Below are 12,167 nucleotides of genomic sequence, written 5' to 3'. Positions count from 1 at the left end.
CAGCTGATTTTTAGTAGATATAGAGATAGCTATATTATTTTTCTATTCTTAGGTATCAACATTAATCTCAACAGTAACAACAAAAATAAAGGGTAGTTGATCTATCAAAGTTATAAGTATTATGTCTGTCATAATAATGTCACTTCTGATTATATCTTTCAACATTTCTAACACATAGTTTACACTCAGTAAAACATTGTTGAATTAAATAAATAAATGCTTAGAATCTTTTTTCTGCCTCTTGCATATTCTGAGGAATGCATACAAAAAGTTAGCTTACGTTGTTACATAATGGGTTAGCGTCGTTGTGGTAAAACGATGGCACAATGGCTCAAATTAAAAACAAGACTTTTGGATAAATATATCTGAAATATTAAAGCCAGAGCCAAGTTTGTCACAAACATGTTAGTTTGATCATCCTCCCCTCCTCCTTGGAAAAAAAAACTTGAACCGTCTTGCTTCTTAGTAGTTTAAAGAAAATGTGCATTTAAAAAATATTGTGGGCTTTATTCTATATGAAAAACATTTTAAAAGTACTCTAAGAAACACACAAGTTAAATGAAAACATGTTTTGCTATATACGCAAAGAAACAAAGTATTTCCATAAGAGCTGGTTTGTGATGGTCATTCCTAAATATACTAGAAAATATCATTTTGGTGTTGTATTCATCCTTTCTCAGTGCTGACTCCTACTTGCTCTCCAGTTAGGAAACATACCAGTGTTAGAGATGCTCTGGAGAGGGTGGTCCAGGAAGAACCAGCAAATGACAACGTCTGCTATGCCTCCCTCAAAGGTGGGACACCTGTGTTGGCAAAGATGCAAATCCATAGAGCTTAAGTTTCAGTAACATTGAAGTTCATAGGCCACTCATTGTGGTATGTCTCATTAAAACAAGAAAGAAAAAACTTAACTATTCTCATTTTCTAACCTTTCACTATCTCTGTGCTACAAAATGGGCATCAGTTCTCCACTGTTTGAGTAGCAAATATCTAAATTAATCTTAAATTCACTAATCAGATATTGGCTTTCCAGAGAATAGCATTTGTTAAGTGAGAACTTAATGAGTGTCCCAAGATAATTGTTGTTAACTGGTATTGTTGACATTTTGTATGTCACTCCTAATCTTTGCCCCTATGGTATATTAAGAACTTTGAGCAAATGATTTAGCATTTTAATTGCAAGTCAACCTTTTAAAAAAAATCTCTCCTGCAGCAAACATCTCGACTATCTTTAGAATTTTACATGAAAAATTGACTTAAGTATATACTGGGTACTGTGTTGTTAATGTGGTGGAATAGAAGAGTATTTACAAGAAAGTACAGTAATACGAAGAGCACTAGATACGTCATTTTGATGCCATGTGTCACTTTCCCGAAGCAGTCTTTCATTTGTCATTATGTGCATTTGTTTCAGTTTTAAAGTTTAAAAATAACTATTGCATTCTATTTCTGTAAGGTTAAGTAAGGTGTTGTGTAACTAGAAGGAGTACCTATAAATAAAATGCACATAAATGAAGCTACATTCACATGTAAATAAGGGGAAATGTATTATTAATGGATTTTTAACTGATTCATCTTATGCATGTTTACCTGGTAATTTATCTTCTTCTTTTTTTTTTTTTTTTACATAGAAATCTTTTATACAGTGTGTTTCCTGAAAGCAGGGTATACCTGTAAATCATGCCCGTTCATCTGCTGCACTGGGATTGGATTATTCTTCAGTAAAACTCAATTTGAGGCTTTGGAAAAATCAGTCAGCTACATTATTCTTTTTGTAAGATGGCAAATTGTGTTTTGGTGACTTCTGTTATCATTTAGATGACCTGTGTATGTTAGTCAGATGAGCTTGCATAGCACAGAATTGGACCACGTTTGCTCCCTTGTTGTTCTCTGTAGATCTTGTAAATCCTTTTTATTCCTGTTTTGCATGCGTGTGTGTTGGAACTTCTTATGGGGAATAGAACATCGAGTCGCTTGTTGGCTTATTTAGTTTTAGGAAATGATGACAATGAAGCTGTGTTTCTGAAACCTCCAAATTGATCACTTTTTTGATGTGTTTGTGTTTCAGGAGTTTTAAGGTTTGATCTACATGTTTATTCGACCTCAAACATACCCAACTCCCCACTCACTGCACTTATTTGCCAATTACTTTACAGCACTCTTTATACTTTTTGTTTTAAATCTGGGGGTTGTTTTGTCTTACTGCATTTTTTCTTTTGCTTGAATATATATATATATATATATATATATATATATATATATATATATAATTCAAATACAAAAATGACTTAGGAAAGTATATCCTAAAGTTTATTTAGAAATTCACCGAGCCACATACTAATGCATCTCTAATGGGGACATTTCCTTTCACACCTCTAAGGTGATTGAGCCTGTCCTTTAAAGTGAGATTTGCAAACCAGTATCTGGCAACTCCAATTAGCTTCTTTTGGGTTTGAAGCACATCACAAACAGTAACAAGGTCTCCTAGGACATCCCTCTTGCAAGCAATGTAGTCATATTTCCTCATTAGTTCTTTTCAATTGTCACTAATGCCAAGTTCCTGCTTTTGAGTCGGAGACAAAAAACGTAAAATTTGGTATGTATGTAGAATGGGCCATTGTTTTCCATAATTCAAGGCTCTTTTGAATTCCTTTGATAGTTTTGAAGCTTACACAGCTTAATTCATTAACCTTTACCCTTCACATAAATCAGGTGATTAGGAATCTATTGCTAAGGAGATAGATTTCCCCTCCACTGAAACTAAGTAATGCCTCCTTTTCTTTAAAAAAAAAAAAAAAAAAAAAAAATCCTATATAGCTCACAAAAGAAACCTTTGTGTTGCTTTTCAAATTTCATCAAATGTTTCAGGTGCATTTTAGAATATTATCAAAAGCAAGTGAGCATAAAATTACATTATTATAAAAAACAATTTTGGATGCTTTGGAACAGGTTTTCTGGCCCTTTTTGGTATTCTAAAGCAGTTTATATATATGTACTCAACAGCTGTTACTCAAGAATTTACAATGGCTGCAATTTTTAAAAATTCTTTTCAGAACCTTGCCAAAACATAAAAGCTAGAAAATTATCTGAGGAAAGGCGATTCAGAATAAACTAAAAAATATTTAAATGAACCTAGGGCATGTGATTTGGAGAAATTTTTCATAGAGGCCCTCATTTTATGGAGAATGATAATGTGGGGCTCTAAAGAAGGTGGATGGTTTTTCTGTGGTTTCATGGAGATGAGACTAGAGGAAGATTCTTTATTTTCTCTTGTTATGACATGTCTCTCTTTATTTCTCAGAACTTGGGAAGATGGTTTAATAGGCTTGTGTTTGATGTTCGTGGGCTACTTTGACAGTCTTTGATATTCTTTTTTCCACTATGCCATTTTAGTGTATTATGAATTTCTCCTTGGTAATCTTACAAATTGTTATTCTCCCTATGGATATAGTTCTCTTTCAGAATTTTATAATTCCTCAGGTTGTCATGCATAGAAATGGGAAATCTTGAAAAGCACTGACCCATAGAGAATGCCAGTCATGTGGTATTCAGAGGTTTGTCCTTAGGGATGGTGGGGATGGGATTGGGGCAAGAATGGCTAAAAAATTGAATTCGGGATTGTGAGGTTAGAGACTCGTCGCTTGCCCCTAGGGACAAAACTATATTTACTACTGAGACTAGAGAATATTCTCCTATGTGATATCTGTGACTAGAAGAGGGGATAGAGAAGCAGAGGTTTTAAATGTGGTCTTCGGTTCTTTTACTGTCCTTCTCACTTACAGATGGTCACTTTGCAAACATTTCTCTCTTTCATGGGCACTATTTTAAACATACCTCTTTAAAAACTTACATGACTACATGTAATTTAAATAATTTTAAGTGTAAGTAATTACTACGCTTTACTACCTTGTTTGTTGCCTGCATGCTGTCTATATAGTGGACTGGGACATGCTCTCACGTTAATACAAAAAAGAGCCTGACTATAGCCAAGGCTCTTTCAAAACAGAATGGAGTTATATAGAGGAAATGTGGTCCACAAACTTGTGTCACGTGAGGGTACTTCCCGTAAGTATATTCTAGAATGGACTCAAAGTTTCCGGAAGAAAGGACAGTCACCACCCATGGTGTCTCACCATGACCTGCTACCACCACAGGCTGCCTGGAAAACTAGACCTGGACTAATCACAGCGCTTCAGGCAGCAGCCAGGGACCAGATGCGGGGCTCCATCATCCCCAATTTGCAGTAAGAGGATAATACAAACCACTTCCATTTTCAGCTCCCAAAACAATAGCTGTTTTAACTATTTGAAGCAATTTTGTGCTTTAATATTTTATTAAGAGTTTCAATCCAGATTCACAGAACTTGTGGTTTCTACCCTCAAATATCACATTTGTAAATTATGTGATATTTAAATTTAAAAAAAATAAATTTTCCTACAACTCTTCCAGAGAATAGTTTTTGCCTCCATAAATTTCTATTTGAAGGGTAGTACTATGTTATACATAACTTCTAGCAGATTGGAATTAAAAGTATTTGAAAACTATGTAACAACTTTCAAAAACTGCAAAAATCCTAGATGATCCTTTGTGAAAGCCAATGCTTTTATGTTTCTCTTCTCTCTCTCTCTCAATCTCTCTCTCTCTCTCTCTCTCTCTCTCTCTCTCTCTCTCTCTCTCGCTCTGTCTCTCTCTCTTTTCGTCTAAAGGATACTTACTGCTTACTTCTAATCATGTGTTATCTCTCAAACATTACCTCTTGAGTAAACTAAATATATTTGCAGTATCTGTGTACAATAACTGTTCTGTGTCATGTAGGGATGTAACCTGATGCTCATGGCCTTTCATCAGTTTTAGGACAGTTTTCATCCAGTGACTGATTATTTTATTTTATATGAATGCCAATTCTTGTTGCCTACGAAATAGCATTTGATCTGTCTTGTGCAGTAAAATCAATTTGTGTTATTTGCTGTTTGTAGTTTGCTCTGTGTGTCTTTAATGTTCATATGTGCTTGCATATCTAATACAGAATAAAGTTGCAGGAACACAAATAGGATATTGCATTTGTTTAGTGTTTTTTCATAATCAAGTGTAAAATCAGACATTTTGAACTATTTGAAAAGAGCATAAGAAAAAAATAAATGATATGAACATTATTTAAACACTTTCATTTTGTGGTAGTCATACAAATTATTGGATCTGCTAACTTTTTTGGTAGGTGATGGAGAACAATGAGATATGTATCTTTGATATGATAGAAAGTAGCCAGACTTTCTTTTTAACCATTTAATGTTGTCTAATCATCTAGGGCCTTCATGTTTGTCCTTAGCATGGGAAAATTGTTGCTTAAGTTGTATGTAAAACATGGTTGTTTCCAGTAATGTTTCATTTCTGCCTTTATCCTTTCTTTTTTTATGAGTTCATTCAAATGTTACATTAAAGCCAAATGACATGGAATTAGGTTTTAAAATTTCTCTTCATAATAAATTATACCAATCATAATTACATTGTGTTAATGTTTTAAGTTTTCTTTTGTAGCCACGTAAGACTTTGTCAATTTTTATTATAAATCTTTTTTTATACATAGCCAAAATGGAGGATTGACTATATGGTGATGTATTTTAGAAATGTACACCTAAAACCTATGTAATTTTACTAACCAATGCCACCCCAATAAATTTAATTAAAAAAAAATAGCCAGAATGCTTATTCAGTTATTCTGAGGAACTTGGAAATGTTTATCATTCCATTAAAAGAATATTCTATAGAAATGTTTTTAAAAGAAAAATACGCCTTTTCTATAACTAATTTAACCTTCAACAATGAATTATGAGAAATAAAATTTTCTGACATTTTATGAAGATACCTACAAATAAGCCAGACAGCAAATAAAATATCTGAAAGACAGAGATGGATACTTAGGGATTTTTTGATGGATTGTACACATAGGTATCAAGTTACTTGGTCTTTATTTCCCAGAAAAGGTTAATGACTCTTTTTGCTTTTACCCTTTTACTTATCTGTTATTTATAAAGATTAAAACAGGAACTGCACTGAAGGATGCATATGCCTATGTGTCACTACGTGCACGTTTTTCTGATATTATAGGGGACCAAGCCACAAAACGGACAGTGTTGTTAATCATTATTTTTAAAAGTTCATTCAATTCTGTACTACATGTTCTGCTCGGGCTATTAGAGCAGAGTGCACCATTTGAAAACCTTTTAACTTAAACCAGAAAAAGACTATAAATCTTACATATATATGTCTATGTTATTAAAATGGCCTCTACCTATACATTAATTCATTTAAAATATTAAGAATAAAACATTCTAAAGTAAAAGATGTTAAAGTTATGCATGCAGGTTTTTCTTTCTATAATCAATATGTTGTAGATTTTTAAAACATTTTATTTTATGTTAAATAAAATTTCACCAAAAAAGTGTTTCAGTGTTATCAAATTTACATTAATAATTGAACCACGAGCAATATTACCATCCACCTCTAATGACCATCCATCTATATTCTAGAGTTTCATTATAATTATTTGTATATTATTTTATTATATAAGTGACATGCATTCATTATATAGCATATGTTTACTAGCCTTTTATTACCAAATGTAACATTACTCTTATAGAAATCTCTTTTTTCATTGTGTTGATTTTAAAAGATGCACTAGTCATAAATGTATTTAATTAAAGTTATTTAGGTATTAGAGCACTTCCGTTTAAAGCTGGGAATATAATACCTTTTCCTGAAACGTTTTGAAAGAGGTTTGTTGAAAGAAGAGAGCTGTGGCATTCATCAAACGCTGACCTCTTCCTGTTGTAGTCGTGGCCAAACTCTTGCTAATTTAACTTGAAATGCATTAGTGTAACTCACCACTTTTTGTGTGTGTTTCAGGTGTGTGGAGGTCATTGCAAAGGAAGGACAAAACCTGAAAGAGCTGTATTTGGTGTCCTGTAAAATCACAGATTATGGTATGTAATGAGCCATTGTCCTAATCCTTTTCAAGAGTAAGAAGTTATGAAATCTTTGAAAGCGTTTGGAAAAAACCAAGAGCAATATCTTATGGAGACTTGTTTATCTTTATCTGTTCTCTGATCATACTAAAAAAAAAAAATCAAAAAAATCGTGAGACTAAGAGCTAGAGTAAAATGAACATGTGTATAAATTTATCACCACATGCAATCACATGCAGATGTGCACACACACACTCACATAGTATTAAAAAGAATGGCTAAAAGCTATACAGTGAAAATAAATGTCAAGAAAATTAGTATTTGATATAAGAAATGTAACTACAGAAATTATTACATTGAATTGATATGCGTAATTTAATGTCATCTCAAATGCACTCCTACTGACTTTCCAAATGCCAAACGTCTTAATGCTTTAAATTCTTTAAAGCACTGGAAGCTTCCACATTTAGATATATAGGAAGTAAATGGTACACATTTGTGTGCAAGATTTTAAACTATCTTAATTTTAAATATCCCTTTAAAATGGAGGAAAGCAAGTTCTATAAAAATATGAAAAGTATGAAATCATCCTGCTGGAGAAATAAAGAAACATAACCTAGTCTTTTCTTTCTTCTTCAGCTTTATGTATTTTTTCTTATTAATTTGTATGTTTAATCTAAATATACAGTGTTATCCAGATATTTGGCTTTATGGGAGACTGAAATGGTTTCCTTTTCTCTTTTTTTAATTTGTTCACTTATATTTGAGAATGTGCTTTCTATTATATCTTGAGGGAAACTAATAATCTGTTAAGTTTTAATAATTAACTCTGACATATGCTAATAAATGACTCCAGTCCTAGGATGTCATGCTGACCATCTGCCCTGGGTGAGAGAGTTGCATTTTATCAGCTACTGAATTCATCCTTTGGAAAAACTCTCCTAAAGCTGTAATAAAAATAACATAAAAAAGGATTTGGTTTAAAAATAACCCTAATTTCTTTTCAGAGTTTATTTTTTGAGAATGGTAAATATTATGGATTAATCCATAATATTTCTGAGTTGTTGGGCTTTTCCTATTTATATCATTCAAAAGGAGTGTTTTGGTATGCTTTTCTTTCCTTGTAGGTTGTTTTCTGGTTTGGCATATTGGATTCTCACTTAGATGGAGTAACTCTAAAACCTCCAATACCTCCCTATTGTCTCGGCCTTAGAGGGTTTTTTGTACACAACACAGGGCATAAGCTCGGTGCATGTAGATGTGTTAACTAACTAGTTCACTCATTCATTCCAAACTGTTTACTTAGCATTCAAGCTCCTTTACCATCAGTCTACTACCTGCCCCTGCAACCATATTTTATATTTCTTCCCTTTTACCTGTCCACTGCTAATGTCAGATTGCTGATAGCCAGGAGAGTTATTGATTGGGTTCCTTAGAATGAACTCTTCAAGTTCCTGAAGTAGAAACTGTTCCTGAAATTAAACTGTGTTCCAGCACCTGTTAAGTTAGCCAGTGCAAATAAATGTTCCAGAAGATTGGGAGAAGAGAAAAGGCTTTACATTTGAGACAGATCTGGGATCAAGTTCTATCTTTGTTCTTTGTTTTGTGGCCTATCGAAGTTCCTTCACTTCTCTGAGGCTCAGTTGCTTCATTTGTAAAATGGTATATTACTGTCTGACTTCGTGCTTCTTTGTGCACCCAGCATCCTGTTTAACGATGAGCGGTCTGTGCTACTGATACATGTTGCTTTCCTGTGGGAGGAGAACAGAGAAAAGATTCACACAAATTCTTCTACCTTCTTTCCTTTCGTAGATCTGAGAAGATATTCTTGGTTTGTTGTTGTTACTATTGTTTATTGTTATTGTTTAGTGATAGTCTCACATTCTGGTCTTTTGAGATTGTAGAATTTTTCTTTTTCTTCTGGAGATGTGAAAACTACGTTGAAGCCTTGCTAATATGGTTTATATTTATTTGTATCTCTGAATTGTTTAGGTCAGTTGTTCTCAATCCTCTCTGCCCATTAGAATCTCCTGGGGAGTTTTGAAAAAATACCGATGGCAGAGTCTTACTCAGGAATCAGAAATTCTAGGAGATGGGGCCCAGGCAATGGTTTGTAAAACCTGCCTAAGTGACGTTAACGTTGGCCAAATTTGAGAACAACTGGTCAAATCCAGTTGCGAGGAACCCGGAATTAACATTTGGGGCATTTCCCCTCATGGTGACAAGAAATATATCATGATTTTTCTCATATCTCAGTCCTTCCAGCTTTCAAGCTCTCTGTCCCACCTGTCTCTCTGCCTTCTTTTCTGAGGTTTTAGGTATTTAGAGGGTTCATGGTGAAAGTCTCTGTGCATCTCTTGGTTCTATTCTTCAGAATGTTGGCACGCAGTTGAGGATGAGGGGAAAAGGTCGATAGTTTATGAGATGGTAATATAATTGCTATTTGATTATAAAATTGAAACAAATTACTGAAAGCTGGCTCAGCTCATCTTTTTTTCACTGGTACCATGCCAATAACACATGCCTAATTTTTGTCAAAAAGACAGCAAAAAGGATTATTCATCATCACCAGAGAAACAGTGTGTTATTGCAGCTAACTGCTCTGCTAGGGGAGGCTGCCTGTGAGCCTTTAGTTTATGTTAACTATAAATCTTAAGGAGAAAAAACAGATGCCTTGTTCCTTCTTTAACTGGATAAATAGAGACGTACTCTGTAGAGCTATTTGATTATTGAGGCTACTTAGAAATGGTAAAATCTGACGTACGCCTGCTTAATACTGGGAGAATTTCATCCTTCAAGAGACGAATCCCTAATTCTGCTTCCTGTGGTTTTACTCATGTCCCAGCGTCTCCTCCTCACCTCCTTTCTCCATGGTGCGTGTTTGTACTTGCTTTCAGTGCAGTGTACTGAGAATTTGGGTGTTTTTTGCAGGATGTATTAATTCAGAAACAGCAGCTTGCCCGGCATATCATTTGTAATTTTTGTCAAGATTCTCACAGATGTTGAATGTGATATTATAATACTTAGCAACACCTGGCCAGGCTGTTATGAAGTTATGTTCATTTTAATTTATATACGACATAGTTGTCATGAAGAAAACTATCATTCTAATAGGCTTCTTATTCCCCAAATTGAGCATAGATCTTTATGGTAAAGGATAGCAATTATAAACAAATCAATAATTCAGGCACAGCTAAATGGAAAATACAATTTTAAGAAATTGCTCCCTGAAGAGAAATCTAATATTGTTACTCGTCTATCACTGCACAAATATATGGTATAGGCAATATAGTGGGGGAAAAAACTCAATCTTAAGAGACTAGGTTAGAATTCCAGCTCCATCTCTTCTTTTCTTTGTGACCTTGAGCAAGTTACTTAACCTCCTAGTTTTGTCATCTATTAAGCACAGAACAATACTCACCATAAAAAGTAGTGAGAATGAATATAAAACATCTGTGTCATTCCTGGTGGCATGGTGGGGACTTACACCAGTCGGCAGTTCTTATAATAGAATCATCTCTTTTGTGAAGAAGAAGAATCAGCCCTCCTCCTCCTCCAAGTGTGGCTTTTCTGTCTGTGGGAGTGATTACTTAGAAGTTTGATCTATATTAGTCTATACCTGCCTCGTTGACTTCATGCCTAAGCTATCGAAATCAGATTCTAATTAGTAGGGAATAAAAAGAAAGCTATAGCAAAAGTGTAAACTCTTTAGTATGCTTTGTTAGGTGTCTGCCCTATCTCTTGTCTTTGTAACCTTCATTTTTGTTTGGGTAATTTTCTCTTGGTTCCCCTCATGCTTTTCTTTCTTCCAATAATAATATGTCAGCTAATAGTTTCTAACCTTCCTTTCCGCTCGCCTTCAAACACTTTTCTGTTCAAAATTCTCCTCCTTTGGGAAAGTGTATCCTTAAGATTAAACGGACACACTTTTAATCAACCTGTGTCATTCAAGCCCATGGAGGTCAGAACCAGGCTTTTTCTTTGGCGGCAGGACACAGAACATGTGGTGTAATAAATGAGATGGATGAACACAGCACCAATCTCCATTAGTGTCTCCACAGTGAATTTTACCGGTGTGACCCTGTGTCAGGGGTCAGTTGTAAAAAGGACCCAGCTTACTTTCTGGGTTGTTATCACATTTCTTTTGACTTTAGCACCCCTGAGGGCCTTAGAAATACACTCTAGAGGATATCTTTTTGCTTCCCTTCTCAAGTTGTCAAATAACCTTTAATTAAAGAGGACTATAAACACTCAACTACTGACATTGGTGTCTGGGGCCTCCAAGGTCATTGACAACCCCCAGACTCCCCCACAGGCTGCTCCGCTCTGTCATTCCCACAGGCCCGGGGACTCCTCTCCCTGGAGGCGGCCTTTGGCTGCCCCTCCATTTTGCTTGGTTCCAATGCTCTTCTGCCTGATCTGGGACTTGTAAAGCTAACCCAAATCTTCCACAAAAGCTTTTGGATTGCTCTGGACAGAAGGTCTGCCAAATCAAAGAGGTCCCTGTCCCCATAGTTGTCATTTGAGATATCAATTTCAGTCGGCCTGCCACATGACAGGCAACATACATATTCATTCTGTCAATAAATATTGATTTAGCACCTACTATGTGCTGGGCTCTGTGGTAGATGCAGTACCTGTGTAGTTTCTACATTCCTGGAACTTTCATTCTGCTGGGATCTGGACGGCAGGGCTCGCCTGCTTATTAAACAAAAGAAGAGTAATGCATCTCTTTCTGCTAGACAAGAAGAATGGCAGGGAGTGGTCTGCTGACATTAATCTTTGTTTGGGTGTAACCCACGCCTCACCCCAGCCTTATTGACCTTCTAATTCTATTGAAAGATTAATAGGTTGTACAATCCCAACCTCTTCTTGGGATATCAGACCTCTTTAGCTGTTAGTTAACCCAAGTTGGGGCCTGGGATACATTATCAATGTAACCACACTGAAGAAACAAAAAGAAATCCCAACAAGCATTCTGGGTCACAAGAGTGCTTCATCTTTTCTTGCCAAACCAACACTGATAAATTATTCAAGAAAAAAACATACCAAAAATAATTTTGCTCTTTATTATATTATCTTTTAAAATATATATTATTAGGTATGTATTATATACAGTGATATTCCATTGAAAATTAATATCCTGGATTTCCCTTTTATGTTTTGTTTCATTTTCAAGTTGCATTTCAAGCAGCTCCAAGATTG

At 34.9% G+C, this 12,167-nt stretch overlaps 1 protein-coding gene across 2 annotated transcripts in view; it reads left to right on the top strand.

Moving 5' to 3' along the window:
* The window catches only part of FBXL17 (F-box and leucine rich repeat protein 17), a 456,881-nt gene that overhangs the window by 294,105 nt on the left and 150,609 nt on the right, over nucleotides 1–12,167 (top strand). For both annotated transcript variants that reach the window (XM_019727982.3, XM_088796664.1), the window contains one exon: nucleotides 6,904–6,980. In XM_019727982.3, the coding sequence (XP_019583541.2) occupies nucleotides 6,904–6,980 (77 nt within the window). The remainder of the gene's footprint in view (nucleotides 1–6,903; nucleotides 6,981–12,167) is intronic.

The sequence above is a fragment of the Rhinolophus sinicus genome, chromosome 3, assembly GCF_057876585.1.
Source record: "Rhinolophus sinicus isolate RSI-liver-muscle chromosome 3, RSI-T2T, whole genome shotgun sequence".
NCBI lineage: Eukaryota > Metazoa > Chordata > Mammalia > Chiroptera > Rhinolophidae > Rhinolophus > Rhinolophus sinicus.
The sequence above is the reverse complement of the archived record's forward strand: the minus strand, read 5'-3'. Positions and strand labels throughout refer to the sequence as shown.